Source organism: Canis lupus, chromosome 31 (genome assembly GCF_011100685.1).
Source record: "Canis lupus familiaris isolate Mischka breed German Shepherd chromosome 31, alternate assembly UU_Cfam_GSD_1.0, whole genome shotgun sequence".
Taxonomy (NCBI): Eukaryota; Metazoa; Chordata; class Mammalia; order Carnivora; family Canidae; genus Canis; species Canis lupus.
Genome location: NC_049252.1, coordinates 38,749,330 through 38,776,861, shown reverse-complemented (window position 1 = coordinate 38,776,861; position 27,532 = coordinate 38,749,330). Strand labels below are relative to the sequence as shown.

General features: G+C 67.2%; 1 protein-coding gene and 1 long non-coding RNA gene across 2 annotated transcripts; both read left to right on the top strand.

Annotated features, from left to right (window-relative positions):
• The first annotated feature begins 5,904 nt into the window (after positions 1–5,904).
• Positions 5,905–6,986, top strand: LOC119867096. Its single transcript, XR_005382030.1, has 3 exons — positions 5,905–6,174; positions 6,369–6,544; positions 6,917–6,986. It is a non-coding gene; the product is annotated as an uncharacterized LOC119867096 (long non-coding RNA).
• Positions 6,987–9,978: 2,992 nt separating this feature from the next.
• POFUT2 (protein O-fucosyltransferase 2) lies at positions 9,979–20,080 on the top strand. The gene is made up of 9 exons (XM_038581664.1): positions 9,979–10,132; positions 12,422–12,672; positions 14,570–14,714; positions 15,077–15,187; positions 16,295–16,361; positions 16,988–17,113; positions 17,325–17,505; positions 17,768–17,891; positions 19,122–20,080. The coding sequence occupies exons 1-9, from the start codon at positions 9,999–10,001 to the stop codon at positions 19,273–19,275; spliced, it is 1,293 nt and encodes a 430-aa protein (XP_038437592.1). The 5' UTR covers positions 9,979–9,998; the 3' UTR covers positions 19,276–20,080.
• Positions 20,081–27,532: the final 7,452 nt, after the last annotated feature.

Below are 27,532 nucleotides of genomic sequence, written 5' to 3'. Positions count from 1 at the left end.
GCGAGGTGCTTGCTAACGGGGCCACCAGCAAGGACCGCTCAGCAAATGAGCCAGCAAGCGGCCAAAGGAATGGGACCCGAGGAGGGTGTCGGGGTGCTTGGGACGGGGCAGGGGTGCAGCGGCCCCAGGACGGCCCTGTCCTGAGATTCTCTAGGGGCACCCGCTGCAAGACTGGGGTCGGCATTCAGGGCCTGAGGCTGGAGGGGAGGTGATGAGCAGGCGGGAGGAGATGAGGGGAGGAGGTGAGGGCTTTGGTCTGTGGGATCCGGCCTGACAGACAGGGAGGGGCCGGCAGGAGGGGCTGGCGGCGGAGCCTCCAGGGGTGGATTAGAGGCCTGGGGTGGGGCAGATTCCAGGCCTGGAAGGTTCCCAGGGCGCTGACCACCCCCTCGCTGCCCTCGAAGTGCCTGCAGGCTTTCAAGGGGGTTTTTCGGAGGTTCTCATGCCCCAGGCTCTCCCAGTTCCGAGAGATGAGGATAGGAAGTTGTGGTTTGTAGTGCGTCGTCCCGCTACGTGGTGGACATTCCTTCCCTGCGGCCTTCGTGGGATTATTCTCAAAGGGCTCCAGGGATTTGGAGGGACGGGCCAGCTGCGGAAATTCTCCCCCAGATCCCGTCTGTCCTCGTTCTGAGGGCCTGTGGGCTCCCAGGAAAGTCAGTGGGCGGCGACGGAGTTAGTAGAGAGCCTGGATGGAGCCAGACCTCTGACGAGTCAGGGTCTGCACCTCGACCTCCAGAAACTTCTTATGTTCAGAAAAACGTGCACCTTTCTCAACTGTCCGGTTGGGTCTCCGCATGGGGGTCGGCGCTAGAGACGGAGATACGGAGGATGAGAGCATGGAGGGGGGACCCCAGACTTCATTTGTCTCCCCCACGCTGGCTGTTGGCCAACACGCGGAGGCGGGTGCCCCCCTCCGAGGGGTCTGAGGAGGCTCGGAAGAGCGACCGCACGTGCGCACCAGCCAGCTGGGCACTGGGCAAGCCTCCCCTGCACACGCTAGCTTCACTCGCTGTGTATCCCGTATTCGACATTGGACACAAACTCCATTTTTTTTTAAGATTCTATATATATATATATATATATATATATATATATATATATTCATGAGAGACACAGAGAGAGAGGCAGAGACACGGGCAGAGGGAGAAGCAGGCTCCCTGCGGGGAGCCCGATGCGGGACCCCGGGGTCATGACCTGAGCCCAAGGCAGAGGCTCCACACTGAGCCACCCAGACATCCCTCAAACCCATCTGATTATGAGATCGCCCCAGCATCCCCTCCATGTGCTCAGGTGCTATTTTGGGCTCTGATTTTAAGCCCCTTTGGAAGTATTTGCCTAGACGTGACTATGTGGTGTGGGAGGTCCCTACTGAGATGTGCTAGGATTACAGCCCCACCTCCTTCCACGGAGCCTGCCCCCCAGCTCTGCATGCAGCTCCGTATCCCCTTCCCGCAGGAAACGGGTCCTATCGCGGGGTCTGTAAACCCCATCGGCCTCAGGCTCTCCGCCCGCAGTCCGCAGGCCCCACTGCCATCCCCGGAGACCTCGTTCAGCACCCAGCGAACGAGACATTCGCAGATTTTGAGCTGGTGTTAGTAGATGTAACTCTGTCACGTGCCTCCCGTGATAAGCACCTTCCCCAGCACGTTCCCATCAGATAATGAAACCCAGAGAGGGGGACATTTCTCGGAATTGCAAGTGGGTCCTGCTTGAAAACGCACCCGTGTCATCATCCTGGGATGTTCAGTGACTCTGTGCCGATGTTCTGTTTCCTCTGTGCCATCAGACACCTTCTCGACAGGAGCTGGAAGACCAGGCTCTGAGCTAATCCCCGGGATACAGGTAACGTGGATCAATGTCGAGAACCCAAGTGACTCAGGAATTGGCACAATTTTGCTTTCAGGTTCTGCAGGGCGGGGTGGGCGTTCATCTGAGAGCCCACAGGGTACACTGCTGCCTGCAGCGCACAGTCCCGGCCCGGCCCTGCCACCTGCCGGGTCTCCGGGTCTCCTGCCAGGGGAGGGGGTAGGGGACCGCACAGGAGGCACATGCTATCCCCCCAAAACAAGGGGGGAAAGGAAGAAAGAGAATGGGGGAGCTTTTTTAAATCACAAAACCATCATGCTCCAGTTCATAGCACCACATTCTAAAAGCTAGATTACACCGATGATTTTCTTGGGAAATACATTTTCCACGTACAATGTGACTCAGGCAGAAATAGGAAATCTGGGCAGCCCGTGTGGCTCAGCGGTTTAGCACCGCCCGGGGTCCCGGGATCAAGTCCCACATCGGGCTCCCTGCATGGAGCCTGCTTCTCCCTCTGCCTGTGTCTCTGCCTCTCTCGCTCGCTGTATGCCTCTCATTAATAAATAAATAAAATCTTAAAAAAAAAAAAAAAAGGAAATCTAATTAGTCCGAGGGCCGGGGGCAGGAACGAAATAGTGCAAGACTCGTCCTTAAAGGAGTCCCCGGCTCAGGCAGCTTCCCTGTGAATCCAGAAATGTGAAAGAACAATCCATGCTTAGGAACGTGGGCTGCAGATTCCAGGCTGCCGGGTTCAAGCCCCAACTTCACGTCTCACGGGTGGGATGGGACCCTGGGCAGGCGACCCACCCGCTTGGTACCGTATCCACCCAAGGAACCGAAATCACAGGTTGGTTTGTAAGTTAGAGACTCAGCTCAAGTGAAACAGATACAATGTTGCACCGTAAGAGCCGGATTCACCTGAACTGTTACCCAGAGTTCCTTGCTCCGAAGCACAGGGAGACAAGAGCATCTCCACTCAGGCCATATAATCAGCCAAAACCCAGGGGTGGGGACCTCACACACGCACGTTATCATATTAGGGACACAAGGTCTACAAGGAGCGCACGACCTCCCCACACGGAGGCTCCGACAAGCAGAACCGGGCGCGTCAGGAGCAAGGACCGGTCGTCTCAGGAGCACCGCGTGAGTCACCATCACAACATCCGCTAGTCCCCTGCCTTAACGTTAAGAGATCCAAGCGGCGAATCTCTGGTCATCTCAAAGGACAGTCGGTTCCCCAAAAAAGCAGGCGGGTGAACCTGAACACCCACTGAATTCCGAGCGCGTGCAGCCACGACATCTTTAGGAAGCAGAGAAGAGTGGGAAGAGCGGGAAGCACAGAAGAGTGTTAGTGTTCAACCCTAACACTCGTTGAACTAATACAAGAGTGGGGGGGGGTCAGCAAACTTGTGGGGAAGGTCACGGAGCAAGTCTTTTAGGGTTCTCAAGCCAGCTGGCCTCTGTCCCAAGCACTGGACGCCCCTGCTGTGGCATGAAAGCACCCATTACGCCGCCGTATGTAAATGGGCAGGCCTGGCCGCGTGCCAGGAGAACTTTATTTAGGAAAAGAGGCAACGTGGGCTGGATTTGACCCCCGAGCCACAGTCTGCAGACCCCGCGCCGGGACCATTCACAGGACGGTCCCAAACCAGAGAAAGGGGCGCTTGGGTGGCACAGCTCAGGTCGTGATCTCCGGGTCCGGGGGTCAAGCCCCGTGTCAGGCTCTGCACTCACTCAACGCGCAGTCTGCTTCTCCCTCTCCCTCTGCTCCCCCCCCCCATGCGTGCTCTCTCTCTCTCCCTCCCCAGCTCTAAAATAAATAAATAAATAAATAAATACATACATACATAATAAATAAATAAATAATAAAATCTTTAAAATAACAAAAAGAAACAAAAGACGCCTGATTTTTATATCTGACTCCTAACAGCTGTAAGAATACAAGAAAATAGATATGATTCTCAAATACTCAGGGCAGAGACAGACCACGATCATTTGCACAACGACAGGACTCTTTGAACTAGGGAAATGCAAACTGGCAAATCAACGGCAAACTGTTAGAATCACAAGCGGCCAATTGTAAAAGGTCAATATACCAAACTAACGGTATTCATCAAAGCAGCAACGTTTTATTTATAAAGTGCGCCGTGTGTGATGGCAACAAAACCCAGGAGTGGAGTGAGGACGAGCCGAAGCTGATGTAGTTGGGGGGAGAGACCCGCTCCCAGGAAGACTCTCGCCAGGATGGGTCTCTAACCCCCGCTGCTGAACTTCATGTGAAAATGCGCAAGGGCAGCTGGCAGGTGCGTTTTAGGGGACGCGGTGCCGTAAAGCCGCCCTGATCACGCACCATGGCCCGGGGCTGACGCTGACAAGTAGGTCTGCGGGGTCAGGACCCAAAGGCCAGAGACAGAATCACAGATTTGTGGGAATTTTACAAACGATGACGCTTGCATCTCACGCCCCGGAGGACCAGTGAATGATGCGGTGTCTGCGGCCGTGCCTCTGAGCCGGGGGACGTCACGCCCCGCTCTGCCTTCCACGGAGCCCAGCGAGGCGTGGGCGGCTCCCACCTTGGTTGTGTGTTTGCCTCTTTGTTGAGCGAGAGGAGCCTGGACCTTCCGAAAGGGGCGGAGGAGGCGCTGGGAGCGGACACGCCACCTGGCTGAGGAGGGAAGCCCACGGGAGGGGACGCACTGAGGGTACGGGGTGGTCACCATGGTCAGAGGACAGCATTGGCCACGCCGCTCCGGGTGAGGAGGGCACCCAGGGAAGCAGCCGACACTTGCCGGAGTCCACTGCCATCTGGGGGCTGAGGGACTGCACGTTAGGCTGAGGGAGGAGGAGATAGAGACCCCCCCAAGTTCTCACGGGCTGGATCCGATCGCAGCCCCCCATGTCCACTCTCCGGCTGGAAGATCCCATGGCCAGATCCAGACCCCAAACCAAGAGGGCGGGGGGGGGGGTCATTGTCCCCCGGCTCGGTGGGTGGGGTCTCCCTGCAAGCAGCACAAATTCCTGTTGTGCACTTCATTCCGCGGAGGAGCCCCCAGACCCCCACCATCTGTTTGTGTTTCCGTTGACGCTATCATCTGAGAAGGGCCAAGAGCAGTCCTTGAGACAGGCCTTCCAAACATAAATAAGCAGCCTGTTTCAGTAAAACAAATTACGCACTTTTTGACATTTGCCAGTGTTTTGATTCCAGAAAGGCTGTGGGCAGTTCCCACAGTCCCGGCCCCCCACCCGTGGCCCCGGCCCCACCTCCCGCCCCCGCTCCCATTCACACATCTCCCCACAGCCACCCGGGACCCGAGAGCCCTCCCCCCCACCACAGCAGATGTTTGCCGGACTCTGATGTTGGAAAAGCCACCCTCAGCAGAAAACTCACCCTTGAGGGCACAGACCGGGACCTGGAGAGCATTTTCAAAGGACTCTCTGAGTCACCTGCCTTGGGGCAGCCCAAGTTTTGTCTTCCTGAACCGGGGTGGCTCAGGCCCCTTACGGTGCCCTGTGTTTTGGGAGCCCACTAAGGACCCTGCTGGCCGCGTGGGAGCTGACCTTTTACTCTAAGTCTAGCTTTCTCCCCATCAGCCCGAGGGGGGAGAGGCCCTTACATCCCATGCACAGGTCAGCCCAGGGACCCCAGCACCAGGGTCTAGCATCCCCACAAGGGGCCCCATCCCAGGCCTTCCCCACCCCACACGACCTAGGTGCCAGGGATGGGGCTGCAGGAATGCATCAGGGGGGCGGGACCAGAGTCAGGTACCCTGTGCACCCCTAGCGGAAAGGCTGTGGCTCTGCCTCAGGGGGAGGTGGGCCACAAGGTCGGAGGGGCCTCGTAGGGCTCTCACCGTGGACCCCTGGGACACTGTGGATGAGCCCTTCTGCAGGTCCTGGCCAGCCATCACCCAAGATGGGGGCTGCACTGTGGGCAGGCCACGTGGGGAGGCTGGACCCATGCACCGACCACAGGAACCAGCATGTCCTCACGTCCTGCTCACTCGGTGGCTGTCCCTTGAGGGCAGTCCAGGCAGGCAGCCCCCAGGTGGCTCAAGGCCTAACCAGAGGTCCCCTGCTTCTCAGCCCCCCTGTGCATCTCCAGGGACAAAAGCAGGACTTGGTGGCCAGGGACTTGTGACCAGCAAGGAGGTGGAGCTCTGCACTAGGTCCAGAAGCCTGCCGCACGCGGAGCCTGGTAACTCACTTCGCACACGGAAGAGCAGGGCACCCAGAGAGCGAGAGCTGCATGAACTGGGGTGTCGTGCTCCCCAGGAGAACCACTCCTCAGCGGGGTCCTGGGCCCGTCCACACCTGTACCCACTTCCACCAACTGTCTCCCCAGCCCGTGTCTGCTGCCAACGTTTCCAGGTAAAGGGGCGCCGGTGACCTCCCGCAACCCCCGAGCTCCGTTGCCCTCGCTGCCCCACCCCAGGTTCTTCCTGCTGACCCGAGGTGGGGCCAGGGGGCCCTACAGCTGCCCCTTCCCCCACGCCTTCCCTGGCTCTGGCAGGGCCTCGCCCTGGAATCCCAGCTTCCAGAAGAATCTCTAGGTTCCTTTTCAGAGACTCCGGGCCTCTGTGTCTCGGCCACCTCTGGGCTGGGATGTGGGGTGTCCAGTACTGACCCTTCTGAGACCTGGGGGAGCGATGAGACCGGGGATCTAACAGGTGTGACCCCAGGACGCACACAGCTCACCTGCTGGACCCCAGGCCAGAGGGCTTCCTTCTTCTCCTCTCAGGTGACTCCCGTGGCTCACCCTTTGTGGGGGATGGAGGGGTTTGGGGTGGGGGTAGCTCTTAGCTCTCGGGGGCAGGAGGGACATGGCCTGGCTGTGTGTGCACCAGATTTGCCTCCCAGCCCCTGCCGCCTGCCCAGGCTTGGGGCACCCCTACTCTCTCCTTCCATCCCTCTGTCAAAGGACGCTCTTGCCCTCTTGTGGCAAAGTCCCCTCTAGTGGACGCTGGGTGGGGTGAGGGGGGCGGTGTGAGTGGTCAGACTTCACACGGGGGACTTCTGACTCCTGTTGACCAGGGGAGGGAGGAAGTCAGGTTTTTTTGTTTTGGTTTTGGTTTTTTTTTTAACAAAGTTTTCTTTTTTCTCTTTATTAAAGAGTCATGAACCTCTCCTGGGTCATTCTGGGTAAGGAATGTAATCCAGGGGTTAATCAGCGGAGGCAGGAGCGGGGAGGGCAGAGAGGGAGGAGGGGAGGGGAGGGGAGAGGCCGGAGAGGAGGGGGGGGAACTTCCAAGTGTCCAGGTGTCCAATGAAGGGGCTGATTTTCCGTGTCACCCTGACGGGGCTGAGGGCACCCCGATAGCTGGTGCAACAGCCACTTCCGGGTGTGTGTGTGGTGTGCACAGAACACATCAGCCTCTGAACTGGTGGACGGAGTAAGATCACCGACCGCGAGGTGGGGGGGCCTCACCCAACCCATCAAGGGCCTGGATGGAATGAAAAGGGGGGGCAAACTGTGTCTCCCTTGCTGAGCTGGGACGTCCCTGTCGTCCTGCTCCTCCGACCGCGGAGCTCGGGGCTCGGGCCCTTGGACTCGGGCTGACTGACCGCACGGGCTCCCCCGGCCTCCAGCCCGCAGACGGAGGCCCCTGGCCTCAGGCCTCCACCCTGGCAAGCCGATCCCGCAATGCCGACCCCTCACACCGTCGGTAGATGCCCTATTGGTTCCATTTCTCCGGAGAACCCGGGTCCTGACTTGAACAAATCTGCTGGAGTAAAGGCATCTGGAGCAGCGGGGCCCACGCGCGTGGACGGTGCCCGGGACGATGTTATAACATAATTAGGGAATGTGGAGGCGAATTAATGACGTGGTGGCTGTGAGCAAACGTCCTACTTCTCAGAGACACATACGGAAATGTTTCAAATGGAACAAGCTGATGTCAATCATTTGCTTCAGCGAAATTTGGGCAACACAAGACCGACCTGATGCCGATGCAGTGAGCGCGGTGAGAGGGCGCGAGTGCCGAGTCTGGGGGCGCACACGGGCCCACGCTTCATCTCTGTTTCCGTGAATGGTTGAAAAATGCTAGAAACTCAGGAATATGTTTCAAGATGGCTTTACTAGGAGACATGAAAGATCAAGAGAGAATCAACCCCGGTGAAGACGGTTCATCTGGGGGCTTAAGGGCGGGTCCAGAGGTCGGAGGGTCCGTGCTGGCGCCTCCTGGAGCAGAACCCACAGTTGGCTGGTGTGTGCTCTGCACGCCCCGGGACAGCGGGCAGGCCACCTGGTTCTAGACACCTCCAGCTAAAACTGGCTGGAACAATAAAGCCACCGAAGAATTCCACGTGAGGAGAAGCCTGGAGACGTGGCGGTTCCAGGACAGGGCTGCGGCCTGGACCTACCTCTCCATCTTCCCTGGCTGGCCCCTGGGGGTCCCTTCACTGCTGCAGGGGCTGAGGCCGCCCCCCCCAGCCCCTGGCCCAGGAATGGGAGGTCGCACTTCCTACCAGCAACTACAGAGGCTCCAGCCCCCCACATGGTCCCCCTGGGGCAGGAGCCCAGGAGTTTTGCCCCATAACAGGGACAGTGCCTGGGACAGGGAGCTCTAGGAGGGCAGGGCGCTGCTGCTGGGGAGGAAAGGGCTCCAGGGAGGGGCAGGAAAAGGGCCCTGGCACCGCAGTGGGGTTCCCCAGGGGACACCCCGGCCACCACCGCAGAGCCCCCCCCACGGAGGGAGGTGCAGACCTGGGCTGGACCCGGTCGGGGCACAGAGGTGCTCATCTGCTGACCCCAAGTCCAGGGCCTCAAATTCACCTTCCATCCCGTCCCCTCCAATGTCCGGTCCCCCCCGGACACAGAGGGGGCCACCCTGCCGCCCGTGCACTGCGGTCCTCCGCGGTGAGACCCCCACCCTCTCCCAGTAGCGGACACACCTTTGCATCTCGGAAATCATCTGCCCGAGACACCGGGCCTGGAGGGTGTGCAGCGCGGGTGCCACACCTGGCCACTGTGCTGGCCTGTCAGTCCCGCGGCTTGCTCGTCAGAAGGCCGCGGGCCGCGGAGCAGACGCTGAGACCCGCGCGGCGCCGCACCTGGCAAACCCCACCTGGGCCCACGCTCACTCGGCAGGCCCCGCCCCCAGACCGTAGCAGCCCCTGACCACGCCCCCAGACCCGCCCCCATCGGGCGCGGCCCCGCCCACAGGCCAGCCCGCCCCGCCCCTGGCCACGCCCACAGACCCGGCCCCGCCTCCCTGAATATGCCCACAAGGCCGGCACCCACCGGGCGTGGCCCCGCCCACAGGCCAGCCCCGCCCCCGGCCATCTGGCCCCGCCCACAGGCCAGCCCCGCCCCCGGCCATCTGGCCCCGCCCACAGGCCAGCCCCGCCCCGGCCATCTGGCCCCGCCCACAGGCCAGCCCCGCCCACGGCCATCTGGCCCCGCCCACAGGCCAGCCCGCCCCGCCCCTGGCCACGCCCACAGGCCCGGCCCCGCCTCCCTAAATATGCCCACAAGGCCGGCACCCACCGGGCGTGGCCCCGCCCACAGGCCAGCCCCGCCCCGGCTATCTGGCCCCGCCCACAGGCCAGCCCCCCCCCCCGGCCATCTGGCCCCGCCCACAGGCCAGCCCCGCCCCGCCATCTGGCCCCGCCCACAGGCCAGCCCCGCCCCGCCATCTGGCCCCGCCCACAGGCCAGCCCCGCCCCGCCATCTGGCCCCGCCCACAGGCCAGCCCCGCCCACGGCCATCTGGCCCCGCCCACAGGCCAGCCCCGCCCCGCCATCTGGCCCCGCCCACATGCCAGCCCCGCCCACGGCCATCTGGCCCCGCCCACAGGCCAGCCCCGCCCCCGGCCATCTGGCCCCGCCCACAGGCCAGTCCCGCCCCCGGCCATCTGGCCCCGCCCACAGGCCAGCCCCGCCCCGTCATCTGGCCCCGCCCACAGGCCAGCCCCGCCCACGGCCATCTGGCCCCGCCCACAGGCCAGCCCCGCCCCCGGCCATCTGGCCCCGCCCACAGGCCTGGCCCCTACCCTCCCCCACCAGCGCGGCCCGCAGGCGAGGACGCCCGCGCGTCGGTCTCGCCTCTCAGCGCCTTCCGTCCGGGGACGCCCAGCCTCGGAATGACGCAAGACGCATGCGTGGCGTTGCCATGGCTTCAGGGGACGCGCTCGGGGGCGGGCGGGCGCTTCCGGGGCGGAGCGCGGTCGCCGGAAGTGCGTGGCCGCGGGGCCATGGCGGCGCTCGGCGCGGTGTTCTTGCTGCTGCTGGAAGCGGCGTCCTGGCCGCGCGCCGGGGCCTCGGGCGAGGAGTTCTGGCCCGGACAGTCGGCGGCCGACATCCTGGCGGGGGCGGCGTCCCGCAGACGGTAACGCACGTCCGCGCCCGGGCGAGGCTCCCGGGGGGACCTGGGGGCGGGGGGGATCGGCGGGACTGGGCGGGGGGGACGGGGGGCCGGGACCCGGGGTCGGGGGGACGGGGGGATGGGGGGGACAGCGGCTGGGACCTGGGGTCGGGGGGACGGGGGGAGGGGGGGATCGTAGGGGACTGGGGGGGACAGCGGGCCAGGACCTGGGGGCGGGGGGGATCGGCGGGACTGGGGGGGGGGCGGGGGGCCGGGACCTGGGGTCGGGGGGACGGGGGGGACCTGGGGGCGGGGGGATGGGGGGGACAGCGGGCTGGGACCCGGGGTCGGGGGATGGGGGGAGGGGGGCACAGCGGCTGGGACCTGGGGTCGAGGGGGATGGGGGGACGGGGGGGGATCGTAGGGGACTGGGGGGGACAGCGGGCCAGGACCTGGGGTCAGGGGGGGATCGGTGGGGACTAGGGGGCGGACAGCGGCCGGGACCTGGTGATTGGCGGGGACGGGGGGGGGGAGGGGGGGACAACAGGCCTGGGACCTGGGGATGGGGGGGTGGGTGGGGACAGCGGGCCGGGGACCTGGGGATCGGCGAGGACTTGGGGGGATGGCGGGCCGGGACCCGGGGTCGGGGGGACGGTGGGCCGGGACCTGGGGGGGGGGGATCGGCAGGACTAGGGGGTAGGGCCGGGACCTGGGGTGGGGGGGGCAATGCGGGGAGGGGGGGCCAGCGGGCTGGGACCTGGGGTCGGGGGGGATGGGGGGGACGGGGGGGGGATCGTAGGGGACTGGGGGGGACAGCGGGCCAGGATCTGGGGTCAGGGGGGATCGGTGGGGACTAGGGGGCGGACAGCGGCCGGGACCTGGGGATTGGCGGGGACGGGGGGGGGTGGGGGGGGGGTGGGGGGGGACAACAGGCCTGGGACCTGGGGATGGGGGGGGTGGGTGGGGACAGCGGGCCGGGGACCTGGGGATCGGCGAGGACTTGGGGGGATGGCGGGCCGGGACCTGGGGTCGGGGGGACGGTGGGCCGGGACCTGGGGGGGGGGGATCGGCAGGACTAGGGGGTAGGGCCGGGACCTGGGGTGGGGGGGGCAATGCGGGGAGGGGGGGCCAGCGGGCTGGGACCTGGGGTCGGGGGGGATGGGGGGGACGGGGGGGGATCGTAGGGGACTGGGGGGGACAGCGGGCCAGGGCCTGGGGTCGGGGGGATCGGTGGGGACTAGGGGGTGGACAGCGGCCGGGGCCTGGTGATTGGCGGGGATGGGGGGGACAACGGGCCGGGGGCCTGGGGTTGGTGGGGATCAGCCAGGACTGTGGCGGGGACAGCAGGCCTGGGGACCTGGGTTGGGGTTGGGGAATCTGCTGGGACGGGGGAGCTGGGGGAACAGCGGGCCCAGGGACCTGGGGTCGGGGGTTGGTGTGTAGCCCGCGTCACCCACACCCCTGCACCCCTGTACCCACACCTGCCTCTTGGCCTGCATCCGCGGGCTGCTATTGCCCTGGGCTGCTGTGGCCGCCATGAGCCCTGGGGCAGGGCAGGGCCTGCTGTGGGTCATCTGGGAGGGGCAACCCCAGGGGCTCCTGTCACTTGACTGGGGCCTTGTTCCCCCTGCCGGGAGCCCCCAATACATGGTCCTTGGCGAGCTCAGCCTTGGTGATGTGCACGGGACCCTTGAGGCTGCTTGCAGGTGGCGGATGTCCCCAGATGGGTCTCAGGTGTCTGCCGCCTGGGTTCCTGAGGGTTTGGTTCAAGAACGCCCCACTGTGCTGCGATGTAGGGATGGTGCAGGGCCCCTTCCTGCGGTGTCCGCGCTCTGGGGATGACATCGCAGCTTCCTTCCTCGGGTCTCCGGATGTGGTGGAAGAACCAGTGCAGGGAGGGGGGGTGGCCGGGTGGCGGGGGGCTCTGTCCAGGGAGCGGGGTGGGGGGGATGGGGGGGTGCGCCGTCCGCTCTCATTCTCTCCTGAGGCCGCCTGCCCTTGATAGCGCAGCACGTTGGCTGCACCAGCGGATGTGGCAAGAAGAGGCACAGAAACTACAAACGCTGCCAGTTTTCTATTTTTGTTTAGAAAAGTATGATTATTTTTCACTTAAGAATGTTCGAAATAACGCCACGTGATGGCTCCTCGTTGCCACTTTAAGTGGATTAACACAAGCATTTCAAAGTCCTTATTCTAAGCTCCAACCCGGGCATCACGGGTAGACCTCGGTCGCGTGGTTGCCGCTAGTCCGGCGTGTTCCGTAAGTGTCGAGCGCGAAGGGGTCAGGCACCACTGTCCCCCCCCCCCCCCCAGGTATCTCCTGTACGACGTCAACCCCCCGGAGGGCTTCAACCTCCGCAGGGATGTCTACATCCGCGTCGCCTCCCTCCTGAAGACGCTGCTGCAGACCGAGGAGTGGGTGCTGGTGCTGCCCCCCTGGGGCCGCCTCTATCACTGGCAGAGCCCCGACATCCACCAGGTCCGGATTCCCTGGTCCGACTTTTTTGACCTTCCGAGTCTCAATAGGAACATCCCGGTGATCGAGTACGAGCAGTTCATTGCAGGTGAGGCAGCGGGTGCGGATTGTGCGGGAACGGGGCCGGGCACACCGGGTGCATCGCCCTGGCCGGGGACCCTTCTCCACGTGGGGGCCCCGCCTCTGTCTCCCGCTGCAGCCTCCCGGGTGTCTCGCTCCTCCCGTAATTTGTCTGGGGAGCTAGGTGTGAAGTGCGTGAGCCGTGTGCGCCCTCGCCTCTGAAAGCAGGGGCGGCTGGGACGGGGCAGGGGTGCTCGCAGCAGTGGAGCTCGCAGCAGTGGCCCCGAGGGAGGGTGCCAGGCCTGGGCGGCGTCGACGGCACGGCGTCTCACCGCAGAGCTGGCGAAGACGTGAAACGGCGCGTCTTGTGCGCTCAGGCCTGCTCAGCCTATTTAGTTTTTTTAAAGAGAGAGAAGTTGAAGGTCTTCAAACAAGGGTGTTTGGAGCTTAGCATCGCTCTTTAGAAGACAAGAGCTTACGAGGCCGCGGTGCCCTCGTGCTGCCCCCCCAGCCTGCAGGAGGGGCGCCGCGTGCGGGCTCCGGCCTGTCAGGACTATGGGCCCAGGGGTGCAGCTGGCACGTCTTCAGGTTTTTTTTCCTTTTCTTTTTTTTAAGATTTATTTTATTTATTCGTGAGAGACATAGAGAGAGGCAGAGACCTAGGCAGAGGGAGAAGCAGGCTCCCCACGGGGAGCCCGATGCAGGACTTAATAGGACCCCGGGGTCACATCCTGAGCCGGCGGCAGATGCTCACCAGAGGCAGTGGCCCCACATCTGCAGTCTCCATGTTGTGCTCTGACTGCGCCCTGGACCCTGTCCCTCTGGGATGTGTCTGCAGGGTCAGTCCCCAGCACGCTGCAGGCACAGGAGGACGTACTATCTCCCGATACCTTCGTTCACAGGGAAGATCAGGCTCAGGCCCGTGAAGACCCGCGGGGATGCATCCGTCTGTGACCCGAGACGAGATGTCGCGGGTGCTTAGTCCGACTTGAGTTAGTCTGGGAATCAGCCTCAGCCTTGGTCTGAACGGGGTCAGGGAGCTGCCAGAGAAGCTGCCCTTCACCTCTGCGGGGCTGGGCCAGTGGGTTTCTCAACAGGCGGACGCCAGGATCCCACGAGGTGGTGCTTCGTGGGGGACGCTGGGTGTGTGGGGCGGGAGGCTGGTGCCCACCCTGCTGCCCTTGGGGCCACAAGGCTGGAGCCGGAGCAGGGGGGCAGGGAAGGTGGGGTGCCCTGGGACAGGTGCCTCGCCTCGGCCTCTCCGTGTCCCCTCCCTCTCCCTCCCTTCGAGGGAGCCCCTGGAGCTCCGGGGCCAGGCCCCACCAGCAGCACAGCCCCTGAGCGACAGGGAGTGTCCCCCGGGAAACACACCAGACCTGCACTTGTCGCAGCTCCCTTGTGCCTGGACGCATCCTTCCATCCTGGGATGCTTCTCGATCAAGCACGGTGGACGTGGCGGCAGGCCTGGTGGGCGGGTACGGTGGGAGGATGGACAGACTCCTGCTGTCCCCGAGCTCCTGCGGAGAGCGGGAGGCAGAAGCCAGTGACGCAAAGAAGTAATTAATACGCGCTGTGTCCCAGATGGCGAGGACCGGCCGGGAGGAAAGGGGGGTGCCAGGTGTTGGGGCGGGAGGTGCGGTTTGAGTGGCCTCGCAGGGGTCAAGGGTGAGTCCCAGCGAGGCAGGTCCGAGCAGGGAAGGGGGTGTGCTTGGGGCAGCGGGGAGGACGGCGTGTGAGGACCGGGGGCGGGGGCAGGCCCGGCGGCTGCCTCTCGGGACCTCGTGGCCCGATGTCGCTTGCTCTGCCCCGTGCTGCTCTGTAAGCGTGCCGCGGTCCCGCGGGAGGAAGGTGGCACTGGGTGAGTCGTGACCGTCCCCGTGGCGAACAGGGCCCGAGCCCACGCTGTCTGTCTTGGCCTCTTCCAGAGTCCGGCGGGCCCTTCATCGACCAGGTTTACGTCCTGCAAAGTTACGCAGAAGGATGGAAAGAGGGGACCTGGGAGGAGAAGATCGACGAGCGGCCCTGCATCGACGCGCTGCTCTACGCCCCGGACAAGCACGAGTACTACAGGTGCGGCGCGGGAGGCCCGGGGGCGCGTCCCCAGCCTGGCGACCGGGGCTGGGATTCCGCCCAGGGTGTCACCGCACGTGGGTGTGGACGGGCGGGGCCCAGACCTGGTGTGTGGGAAGGGCGCTCCGTGGGGGCCGCCCTGGAGGCGCCCGTGGACCAGGCCGCAGAGTGGTGGGGTTCTGGAAACCCCGACGGCCAGCAGCGTCGGAGGGGCGCGGCCGCTGTGTTCGAGCTCCGGCACCGGCCCGGCTCTGCCCTCGTCCCCCGGGCCCGGGCCCGCCCACTGGTCCCACCAGGTCAGGGGCCACCCGTGCCGTCCGCCAGTTTCTTACCGGTGTGCGTCCGGGGCTCTTGTCTTCCAGAGGGTGGTTTTGGGGTTATGAAGAAACGAGAGCTTTAAACGTCTCCTGTTTGTCCGTTCAAGGATCGGCTTCCATCATGGCCCCTGTGCTTCTGAGAAACACGTCGGCGCGGTACGTGCCCGCGGGGTCCGCTCGGTGACTGAGGAGCGTGTGCGTGCGTGTGTGGGCCGGTGCCTGCGCTGTCCTGGCTGGGGCCCGTGTGGGGTCAGGGGAGAGGTCAGCCTCGTCCCCACCACCCCGGGGCACAGCAAGGCGGGACGGGGACGGGGACATGGAGGAGGCGCGTGTCCCTGGGTAGAGCCGGGTCCAGGTGGGCTGTCCCCACGCTCGGGCTCTGTGGGGCGAGTGCAGCTTCACGCGCTGCTTGGCGGGAGGTCCTCGGTGTCCCCCAGTCCCCTGCTGGAGGGTGCGGGGGCCTGGTTCACCTGGATGGCAGCGGGGCCCGTGCAAGGTGACGGTGTGGCAGGTGGGTCGGGCCCCGACGCAGGCGGGCAGGCAAGTGGGGACGGCTCCGAGCGGGGGGACGCACTGACGTGCACTTAGTTCACCTGCCCGGGCGATGGCGACGGCAGTGTGGCTGAAGGGGCGGGGACGGAATGGCAGGGAGGGGCAGGCCCAGGGGCGTGGAGGTGGCCCCGCAGCCCCCAGCCCGTCCTGGAGGGCTCCCCCCTGCACTCACCTCTGCATGTAGGCCTCATGCTCTGCCTCCCCAGGCCGGACCCCTGCTCAGCACCCTGGGGCCTGCCCGAGCCGTCCCCTTGGGACCTGGGGACGAGGACAGTGGGCGGCCACGTGCCTTCCCCCAGGGTCCCGCGTCCTCCCGGCCTGGGTGGGCACGGCCCCTTCTGGAGCGTCCCCTCTGGGCGCTCTGACGCTTCGGGTGCTGGCCCCGGGAGGCTTAGCTTCAGGGGGTGTGGCGTGCTCCCCACGGAGGCCGGGCGGGCCACGCCTGCTGCCGAGGCTGTCGGGGGCCGTCTGTGGACGGGATCGAGGCCTCCCCCTGGGGCCTTGCCCTGGGCCGGGGTCCTCTGAGGAACCTGTTTTCTGGTCGACTGCTGGGCGTCCTGGCCGTTTCCTTCCTTGCATCCGTGGTCACGGGGGGCGTGGTGGCCGCGGGCCAGCGGCGGAGACGGACAGACGGCCGCTGCCTCCTGACTGCGCCCGGGGAGGCGGGTGGGGCGCCTCACAGCCCAGCGCCTCGTCTCTCTTTGGAAGCAGGTCGGTGATGTTGGACAGAGCCGAGAACCTGCTGCACGACCACTACGGGGGCAGGGAGTACTGGAACGTGAGTGCCGCCGTGTGTGGCCGCGCAGGGGCTGCGGGCGGGGCCTGGGCCGGCGTGGGGCCGGCGTGCGCGTCCACGGCGGGCTCCTTGTTTGTGGCGGCTGACGGTGGAGAGAAAGGCGGTGCTTCGCCGGCGGGGGCGTAGCTTGTGTGCTGTGCCCCCGCCCACGCTGGGTGGCCGGGCCGTAACCACCCCGTGTGCGTCCTGGGGTGAGCGCACGCCGCGTGCCGTGGGTCCTGCAGGAGCCCGAGGACGAGGCTGTCACGCCCCTGGGGGGCAGCTGGGCTGAGCAGGGGTGAGGCGCCCGTCGGGTGAGCCCCTGCTGCCTGGACATGTGACCTGGGCCCCCCCGGAGCAGAGGCCCCGTCACGACGTTCCCGGTAACACCATGCCCTGGCCGGGCGGTGACAGCCCTGCAGCCGCGGCCCCGTGTCCGTGCTCCCGTGCGGGGACGGTCCTGGTAAATCGCCACTCGCCGGCTGGCTTCGTGCTGTGCGATGACCGGTCACCGCCAGGCTGTCACTTAGCGTCCCCCTTGACCTCGCGCGTGCCAGCGCGTCCGCCTGGCCTCCGGGCCTCCGCAGGCCTCGGGCCGCCCGCTCAGCAGCTGCCCCCTGCACCCGCAGACCCGGCGGAGCATGGTGTTTGCCAGGCACCTGCGGGCCGTGGGCGACGAGTTCAGGAGCCGGTATCTGAACTCCACGGACGAGGCCGACCAGATCCCCTTCCAGGAGGACTGGACCAAGATGAAGGTAGCGCCCCCACGGATGCCGAGTCGCCGGGCCCGTAACGGGGTCGGCGTGTCGGGGGCCTGGAGCGGCCGCGGTCGCCCACCGGGACGGTCCCCTCCAGGCTTGGGGGTCGGGGGTTCCAGCGGCAGGTGCGGGAGCCGCGGGCGAGGGAAGCACCAGCACCCCAGCACCAGCAGCGCCAGGGCCCTCAGCGCTCCCCGTCCTCCCCCAGGTCCCGCTGGGCTCCTCGCTGGGGGGCCCGTACCTCGCGGTTCACCTGAGGAGGAAGGACTTCATCTGGGGCCACAGAGAGGACGTGCCCAGTCTGGACGGGGCCGTGAGGAAGATCCGCAGCCTCATGAAGACCCACCGGCTGGACAAGGTGTTCGTGGCCACCGACGCCGTCAGGACAGGTAGGCGGGCCCGGCTCTGCCCCACGGGCTCATCCGTCCCCTGGCCCCCGTCCCCTGGCCCCGTCTGCCGCCCCCATCCGCTGCCCGCGTCACGTCCTGGGCCTGCAGCGTGGCCGGGAGGCGGTGCCGGGCCCTGTGTGGCTGCCCCTGACCTGTGGCGCCGGTGCCCGTGGAGCCAGTGCGGTGCAGCACACGTGTCCCGTGCACGGCCCTGGGGTGCTCGCCGGTGACCCCGGGTCAGTGGCTCCGCTTCGCTTCGCAGAACATGAGGAGCTGAAGAAGCTGTTGCCGGAGATGCTGAGGTTCGAGCCCACGTGGGAGGAGCTGGAGCTCTACAGAGACGGCGGCGTGGCCATCATCGACCAGTGGATCTGCTCACACGCCAGGTGCCTCCACCGTCCGGCCCGGCCCGTCCCCTGACTCCGTGACCCCCCCATCCCCCTGTCCCCCAATCTCCCAGTCCTCCGTCCCCCTGTACCCCATCCCCCATCCCCACATCTCCCCATCCATCCCCCGTCCCTGTCCCCATTCCCCCTTCCCCTGTCCCCTATCTCCTGTCCTCCCATCTCCCAGTCCCCCGTACCCCATCCCCTTGTCCCCCATCCCGTCTCCCCATCCCGCCATCCGTGTGTACCTGTCTTCCGTCTCTGTCCCCCATCCACTCATCTCCCTGTCCCCCTGTCCCCATCCTGTCCCCATCCCCCATCCTCCAACCCCCTGTCCCCCGTCTCCACGTGCCCCCATCTCCCTGTCCCCCAGTCCCCCATCCCTCTTGTCCCCATCCCCATCCCCCTGTCCCCCCATCCCCGTTTCCCCATCCCCATTCCCTCTTCACCCATCCCCATCTCTGTCCCCCTGTCCTCATCCTCCCATCCCTCATCCCCATCCCCCCAACCCGTGTCCTTGTCCCCCTGCCTCCCCATCCCATCCCTTCCCCCATCCCCCATCACTGTCTCCCTGTCCCCACATCCTCCCTCCTCTATCCCCATCGCCTTGTCTCCCTGTCCCCACATCCCCATCCCCCATCCCCCCGTTCCCCTGTCCTTGTCTCCTGTGTCCCTGTCCTGTTCTCCATCTCCATGTCCCCCCATCCGCCCGTCCCCCATCCCTGTTCCCCTGCCTATCCTCGGCTCCGCTGTTTCCATTGGCCCCTGGGAGGTCAGTCCGTGTCGTCCCCGAGGCGAGTGTCGGCTCATGGTTGGCCGCTGACCCGCAGGCTTGCTCCTGGTCCCCCCTCAGACTTGGTCACAGGCCCCCTTGCCCACCTTGTCGGGGGACGGACCCCGCCCGAGGTCCCGGAGCCCAGTGACAGCCCCCATCACACGTGTCCCTGCAGAACAGGGCCGGGGCTTCTTACAGGTCCAGGAGCGCGGCTCTTTCCGTCATTGTCCTTAGAGGAGGCTGTTGCCGCGGAGGGGAGCGGGGGCCAGGGCCAGGGAGGTCCGCGTGCGTCCCGTGGGGTGGAGGCTGCGAGTGGGCTGGGCGGGGTCCCCGTGTCTGCAGGCCCCCAGGACCCCAGGGCCCGCGCACAGGCTGCGGGCCGCAGGGTCAGAGGTCGGCAGGGTGGGGCGCTGGGCACGTGCAGGCAGCCCCCGCGACCCCCGGTTTGCCGGCAGGTTCTTCATCGGTACCTCCGTGTCCACGTTTTCTTTCCGGATCCACGAGGAGCGAGAGATCCTTGGGCTCGACCCCCGGACGACGTACAACCGCTTCTGCGGGGACCGGGAGGAAGTGTGCGAGCAGCCCACGCACTGGAGGGTGGCCTACTGAGCCGGCCGGCCCCTCGTGGGCGCCACGTCCGGTCTTCTGCACACGCGGACTCTCGGCCTCCCTCCGAGCACCTGTGTGGCCTCAGGGTCGCTCCTGCCCGGCCATGGCCAGGCGGCCACAGCACGCGTCCATCCCAGGGGTTCGCCCCGCCGTGGCTGCCCGGGGCCCTGGTGCGCGGCACGTCGGGCGTCAGAGGGCGTCTGCTGCCTGCAAGGCCGCGGTGACGTGAGGGGTGCGGGCTCTGTTGCAGGGGCGCGTGGCGCGGGCCCGTCTGTGGTCCTGCCGGGGCGTCCGGTGCCGCCCCGTTCACCCTGCCCGTGACCCCCGCGAGGCCCAGCACGTGGGCGGGAAGGTGGGCCGCCGCCCTGCGGACCGGGCTGACCCCGGGGGGCTCAGTGTGCGGGAGGTTCGTCGGGTCTTCGGGGGGTTGGGCTTGCGGAGAGGAGCCCCCGGCTGGCGGTGGCGGTGTGGGTGGGCGGGCACCCCGGGCCCTGCCCCTCGGGGGGTGCGAGGCTGAGAGGGGCGCGGGGCTGAGGGGCGCGGCATGCAGCCTCGGAGGGGCCGAGGGGCGCGCTGCCCAGAAAGCCCTCGTGGGCCTGGAGCGCGGACCACCCGCCCTCGGACCCACGCCCGGCTTCATGGGCGCCCCAGGTGACCCGAGCCCGAAGCCCGGGGCGGCTTGTGTCTTCTTCCCGAGTGTGGAGCCCACGCGGATCGCGCGCTGCGGTCATGGGGGGAGTGAGGTATTTATTCTGTGCACATTTGTACTTTGAAACGCTAATAAAATACGTTTTCTAAGAAACCAGAATTCCAGAAACGGCGCCTTTCTCACACCCTTGAGTTTCTTTCTGGCTGGAAATCCCCGAGTGGTCCCGACGGGCCGCTGGTCGCTCCTGGGGACGGCGCCGTGTCCCATCCACCCGCGGCGCCCACGGCTGCCCGACTTGCTTCGGGAAGAGCTCGGCCTGGGAGAGCCGCCGTCCCTGTGCTCTGGGGAGGGACCGGCCCGCGCCACCCCCTCCACGCCCCCCCCCCGCGTCCACGTTAGCGGGTGGCAGGGGGCTCAGGGCCCAGGCACCCAGGCTGCAGCATCTCTTCCCTCCTGCAAGGGAGACCCGGGGACCCGCCCGCTCCTGCACCCCCCCCCCCGCCGCCCCCCACTCCGCTCCCCTCCGGCTCTCCATGTGGTTTGAACCAGACTGTGCCCTTGACCAGGACGGCGGGTGCCCTCGTTGGGGGGGGGGGACCCAGAGCACACCCAGCTCACGGGCAGGTCCCTGAGGGCCGGGGGGTCGGGGAACCAGGGCCGCCCCCTGTGCTGTGCGGGGGCCGGGCACCCCGGCGGGCAGGGCACCTGAGGGGGCTGGCGTGGCCTCCGACCGCGGCCTGGAGAGGCTTGCGGGGGGCTGGGGCCACCAGCCGCTCCAAGGCTCAGGGCTGGGCGGGGAGCGAGAGCAGGGGGCCTGGTCCCCTGGGGACCCCAGCTCCGGGCGGCTCGGGCCTGCCTCCTGACCGGCACCCGCTGACCGCCAGGCGGCCCGGCCCGTCACACCCGTCCCTGCACCCCCAGCAGGACAGGCGGGCCGTGGTCAGGGTTGCTGTGGACTATGTCTAAAGGCTGTCACCTTCTCCTCCTTCACAGAGGGGGAAACTGAGGCACTCAGGGCAAAACACGTGGCCGAGGTGACTGCACGGGAGCCTTAGGGACCCGGGTCTCTGCGAGGCCTCTGCAGTGTGGGTCCCGCCTCGGGGGGTGGGGGTGACGGCACCTGGACTCCGTGTGTCCCCCCAGCCGACGCTCCTGAGGGGCCTCGCCCCCACCCTCGGGCCCCCAGCCTCCACACAGCGGGGCAGCAGCCGTCGGGGGCCCCATCCCAGCCGCCGCTCGCTGTGTCCCCCTCGCGGCTCGGTCCAGGGGCACCGGGTCCCCTCGGGCGCAGGGTCACGCGCCCGTTTCCTGGCGACTAACCTGCTTGGAGGACGTCCTGGACCCCCTTCCCCCAGGGCTGGGCCAGATGTCGGTTTGGGATGGGTGTCTGCTCCCACCTGAAAAGCAGGTGCACAGAGCCCCCAGGGGTGCTGTCCTGCCACCTGTCCACACCGGCCCACACCTGTCCATGCCTGCAACACCTGCCACATCCTGCCACACCTGCCCACACCTGTCCACACCTGCCCACTCCTGCCCACACCTGTCCATGCCTTGCCCACACCTGTCCACGCCTGCCTGTGCCTGCAACACCTGCCTGCACCTGCCCATGCCTGCAACACCTGCCATACTTATCCACACCCTGCCCACACCTGCCCACACCTGTCCATGCTTGCCCATGCCTGTGACACCTGCCCACACCTGCCCACGCCTGCCCACACCTGCCCGTACCTGCGACACCTGCCTGCACCTGCCCATGCCTGTCCACACCTGCCCACACCTGCCTGTGACACCTGCCCACGCCTGCCCACACCTGTCCACGCCTGCCTGCACCTGTGACACCTACCTGCACCTGCCCACACCTGCCCATGCCTGCCCATACCTGCCTGCGCCTATGACACCTGCCCACACCTGTCCACGCCTGCCCACACCTGCCCACACCAGTCCACGCCTGCCCACGCCTGCGACACCTGCCCGTACTTGCCCACGCCTGCCCATACCTGCCTGCACCTGTGACATCTGCCCACACCTGCCCACACCTGTCCACACCTGCCTGCGCCAGCAACACCTGCCCACACCTGCTCACGCCTGCCCACAGGCCAGCCCCAGCCCTGCAGAGCGGAGGCCCCGCCAGCACGCAGACTGGCCCCTGCCCCCGGCCCCTGCCTGTCGGGGTCCTCACTGCCCGACCGTGTCCCGACCACTTACCCAGAGCCTGGCTTATCTCGACCCCACGAAGCGCCGGCTCAGCCCGGACGTCGGACGAGGCGCTCCCTGGCGCTCTGGGCAGGACGCCATCCCAGGGGCCCACCGCCCAGGGGACACGCCGTGGGCCCGGCCTCGGTCCCGGTGGGTCCTCTCCCCGCAGGGACGGCCGAGGCGTTGTCCAGCCCGACGGTTCTGAGCCCACGGCCCGGCGAGGTCCCCCGGGGCAGCCCCTCCCTCCAGAACAAACCCACCCGTGGGAGGAGGGCACATCCGCCTGCACTCGGGAGGCGTCTGTAGCTCGGGGCAGATAATACCCGGAACGACCCCCGGGGCGGTTCTAGAACAGCCGGCAGCCCCGGACCCTGCACGTCCCGAGGTCTCCTGCGCTCAGGGGCCGGGGGGCAGGGCCCAGCTGCGCGCAGCGAGGACACTGGCACAGGAACAGCCGGTGACGCCGGGTCCCTTCGCTTCCTATTTCTGCTGGTGTGAGTGCCCCTCCCTCCGTCCCTCCCGGTCCCTCCGTCCTGCGTCCGTCTGTCCCTCCCCGTCCTTCCCTCCCTCCCCTGCTCTCCCAGGAACCGCCCCCACCGCCGCCCCTGAGCCGCCCCTGCAGAGGCACAGGGGACAGGGGACGGGGAATGGCGACAGGGCTTCCTGCCGACGAGGAGCCGAAGCCCACCAACGTCCACGGAGACCCCGAAATCAGATCCAGCTCAGGGGGGCCCTCGAGGTGGCAGCGCCGGCCCGGCTGACGCCCTGCTGGCAGACCCTGGCACCCAGGTCCCAGCCCTCGGATCCCGGGAGCGGGGACGACCGCGCCCCCCAGGTTGGGGTGATTCGCTGCGCTGTGGGCGGCAGGTGACACAGGTGCTCGCACACGACGCAGGAAGGCGGACGATATCTGAACGAAAGCACGGGCGTCCAGGTGACAGGCCCCCCACTCCCGGGGTTCAGACCCTCGGGCACATGGCCCGGGCAGGCCTGGGCTGGTCCTGGAGCTGAGCCGCGTGACCCGGGACCCGGGTCCTGAGCCGAGCGACTGTCCCCAGAAAACACGAGGCCAGTTAGGATTCAGGCTCACTGGTTTGACCCGGGGACGAACCGCCTTCTGGTCGTGGTGACCGTGGTGACCGAGCCGGCCCATTCTGGGGGGCAGCCTCTTGCGCCCTGAGGCCCAGAACATTCCTGGCAGCCCTCCCAGCACGGGCCGGGACGAAGCAGATCCCCAGAGGCCCTGCCGCCCCCCCGTGGCCTCAGGGACACTCGGCCCGCCTGGTGGTGCTGCGCCCGTCCTCAGGGGTCCCCAGACCTCGGCTCCTGGGGCCCGAGGGGCGATCGGGACCCCCCCACGGGGGGCAGAACTTGCAGGAGGGGGGCAGATGGGAAGCAGGGCCACAGCCAGGGGAGGCTGGGCGGGAGGCATCTGTCTCCGGAGCCCACGTGGGGGTCCCCGGGAGGGGGCCTGGCTGGAGCCAGACGCGAGGACTCAGTGGCCCGGAGCTAACGTCGCAGTGAGTCGGGGGTGACTCGTTCCCTGGGCTCCGGGGGCCAGCTGTTCCCGCCGCGTCCCCGGGCCCCGGCGGCCACATTAGTGACTAATGAGGGCTGGTGCCACAAACCCAATCTCTTGTTTCTGTTAAAAGGCCCTTTCAGGACAAACTAGGGCAGCGTCGCATCCCCCGGGCCCGTCTCCTCCCGGCGGGGCCACAGGCTGCCGCGGGCAGCTGAGCGCCTTGGGGACGAGCCCACGGGGGCCGAGATGTCATCTGGGCTTGTCCCTGAACAAGCAGGACAAACAACAGGCTCTGTGTCCCCGGGCCCTGCCCGCCTCCTGGCGGGGACACGAGAACCCCACGGCCTGTGCACAAGGCGGCTGCAGGGCAGGTGCCCCCCGACAGCGGCTCCTGCCCGGCGAGCGCCCCCCACGGTGTAGCCAACCCTCCGGGGCTGCTCCGGGGCCTCACCCACGCAGGCCCCATCGGCCTCCCGGGGCGCCAGGCCAGGAAGCAGGCCCGCAGGTGGTCCCAGCGACGGCGACAGGAGCTCCGCAGGGAGGCAGCAGCTTGGCCGAAGGAGCGACCGCGGCTGCCAGGCTGCAGGGCAGGGGCGGGCGGTCCGGGTGGGCAGGACGGGGGAGAGCGGGGAGGAGAGGCCGGCGCCGCGCTGCGCGGGGACACGGGGAGGGCTGGGCGCCAGAGGGCCTTGGTGCCGCTCGGGGGCTCGGGGGCGCGGGGTCTCGCAGCGACATGGCCGTGGTGCGGGGGAGGGGGGAGCGCCCCCCCGAGGGCCGAGGCCTGAAAATGCCCAACAAGCAGCTTCGGAAGCTGTGTTTGCGGGCGAGGTGCAGCGGGAGGTGAGGGACCTCGCAAAGCTCGGGCGCCCCACGTGCGCGGCCTCTGAGCCCCGCGGACCCCGCCCGGCTGCCGTGAACCGCAGGCAAGTGGCAAGGAGCCGTGTGGGGCCCACGCGGGGCAGGACCGCAGAACGGGATCCCGTGTTGAGCCCGGAGCCCCGGGAGGAGTGTGCCGGGGAGACCCGTGGGGCACGGACAGCGGCAGGGGTCGGCCCCCCGCACCCGCACCCGCACCCGCACCCGCACCCGCACCCGCACCCGCACCCGCACCCGCTGAGCAGCAAACACCGGAGTCCCCGTCATTTCAACCGCAAGCCATCGACCTGCAGGCTTAGAATGTGAAGCGGGTGGGTGTGGGTGCACACAGGGTCACACACACGTGCTCACACAAGCTCACACACGCACACACGCTTGCACAGGCAAACACGCTCACACACATACACCCTCACATACGCAGTCAGGCACACGCTCACAAGGCTCACACACGGTCACACACGCACACACATGGTCACACACACGTGCTCACACATGGACACATGCTCACATGTGCTCTCTCACACACACGCTCACACACACGCTCATGCGCTCACACACGCACACACACGTACACGCTCACACTCACACGCACTGGCTCCCCAGGGGCTGCCCGGGTTCCACCTCCACGGCCCCCTCGTGCATGAACGTGGCTCACGGGCGCCTGGGGAGCAGCAGAGCGGGCGCCGCGGGGGACCCCGAGGGACGCGGTTCACCGAAGCGAAGGAGAACCTCCCAGGGGACAGGAGCCTCCCGGCACGACGTCCGACCTCCAGGAACGAGAGCAGTGACTGAACTTCTTGAAGGACGAGAGCTAAGCAGCAAACTCAAGGCGCAGCTGAGCCGCCGTGAGCTGAATGACAGCGTGACAAGGGCCATGGCCGAGCGGGCTCCAGCCTCGCCGTCCCGAGGCCCGAGGAAGGCCGACGGCTGAAACCAGAAGACACGCAGAGCCGGAGGGCTGCGTCCCCGGAGCCTGGGAGCCGAGGCGGGGCCGGGACGGCCGGGACCCTCCGTGAAGCCAGGAGCCGGGCGGCGTCCCCAAGCTCCTGCCGCGGGCACATGTCACCTGCAGAGCTGCCCCTCGGGAGCCAGGGCACAACGCAGATGGGGTCCGGCAAGGAAACACCGCAGACAGCGCCCCCGGACCTGGGCTCCTGCCCGCCCAGGGGGCCTGCAGACGGGACGTCGTCCCACAGGAGGCTGACGAGGCTCGGAGGGCGCTGGAGGCAAGGAGGCCGCACAGCCAGGAGGGGTCCCCGGGAGCCTCAGCTCCAGGGGGCGGGGGGGGGGGGTCAATGTGGGGAGGGAGTGAGAGGAGAGGGGGCACCGGGTGTGGGGGCTACAGGGGGCAGCAGGGGTGACGGCTACGGGGGTGGCAGGGGGTGAAGGGCTTGGGGGTAGGTGGGGGTGAGGGCTACAGGAGGAGGCTACGGGGAAGAGAGGGGAAGGGTGAGGGCTACGGGGGGGCGGTGAGGGGTGTGGGGTAGGTGGGGTGAGGGCTATGGGGAGGAGGGGGAGGGACGCGGGGGAGGGGGAGGGGGAGGGCTACGGGGTAGTGGGGGAGTGAGGGCTACAGGGATGAGGGGGGTAAGGGGCTTGGGAGTAGGTGGGGGCTCGGGCTACGGGGAGGAGGGGGGGAGGGACACAGGGGAGGGCTACGGGGACAGTAGGGGGATGACGGCTGTGGGGGAGGGGGAAGGGATAAGGACTACAGGGCAGTGGGGGTGTGAGGGCTACGGGGTGGGGATGGGGCAGGGGGAGGGCATGGGGGCCGCGGGGCAGGAGCAGAGGAGGGGGCGGCGCAGCGAGCGAGGCACCGGGGCCTGGGGGGAGGCACAGGGTCCCCGGCAGAGGCAGAGGACGGGCACTGGTCCCGTCTCCTAGTTTCCGGGCAGGACGTTGACCCGAAGACACAGAATCCCACGGAAAGGTGGCGAGAGGGGAAGGGTGGGGCCCGGCTTAGGGAACAGCCGGGCAAGTGGGACCGGACCCAGAGGGCGGGGACCCCCGCGTCCAGGAAGGAGACAAACCTCCAATTAAAAGGCCCCAGGACGGCACTGGCTGCTGGAGTCGGGCCCCCAGGCCCCCTGCTGACCGCAGCCCAGGAGCCCCCCACGCCCTGCCGACCCCGGGGCGCAGCGGGGTCCCCTGGCACCAGCACCCCCCGCCCCCGCCTGCAGGTCAGGAGCCTGAGCTCGGCAGGAGCAGCCTCGGTCCCCGCGGCAGGGTTGGGCACACGGCGGGGTTGGGCACAAGCCCCGGCCCCAACCTCTGCCTCCCGCCCCGACGCCCCCAGGTAATCCAGGGTCACGTCCTGTTTTTCTCCACGTGGGGACAGTGTCCTCCCGAGCGCAGTCCCCACCCCCCCCCCGTTTCTGTGTCGTCATCAGCCCGGTTCCCGGGGGAGGGGGTGGGGTGCAGGCTGGGGCCCCGTGCAGGGGCGAGGTCTGCGCGGCCCGGGGGCTCCCCTGAGCTGCAGCGCTTCTCTCTTGCCAGCGGGGCAGAGACTCTGGACCCCTGCCCGCCCGAGGGCTCAACCTGAGGATCGTGAGGGTCGTGTAGGGGCTCGGCGGGGGGGCAGGGCCGGCAGCCGATCGAACACGCGTCACGGACCTTCGAAGCCAACGAGTCACCGGGCTGCCGGGCACCAGGCTGGTCAGCAAGGCCGCGGGTGGGAGGGCTCCCGCTCCCTGCGCCGCAGCTTCTGGTAGGAGACCTGGGCGTGGGGCACCCGCCCGGGGCGGTTTTACTTTACGGGGTTCTGCACGGCCTGGAGCCCCGATTCCTCCAGAATCTGCCAGCGCCCCGGCCTCTGCCCATCGTGCTCAATCGCAGCTATTATTGCTGTGGGTGCGGTTGGGCCGGGCAATCCTGCAGTCGGGGTCCCGCGTGGGAGGCCGCCCGGCCCGGCTCGCCGCTGCACCCCTCGACCAAATGCACGGTGGGGGGAGTGTGTGGGTGCGTGACGGCGCCTCCCGACGTGAGCAACACCGCCGAGGCCGGCAAGACCCTGA

Coding starts and splice junctions, on each gene's coding strand:
- POFUT2 (XM_038581664.1), top strand. CDS start 9,999: ATGGCGGCGCTCGGCGCGGTGTTCTTGCTGCTGCTGGAAGCGGCGTCC. Junction 14,715..15,076: donor GACAAGCACGAGTACTACAG/GTGCGGCGCGGG, acceptor CTTGTCTTCCAG/AGGGTGGTTTTGGGGTTATG. Junction 17,892..19,121: donor TGGATCTGCTCACACGCCAG/GTGCCTCCACCG, acceptor GTTTGCCGGCAG/GTTCTTCATCGGTACCTCCG.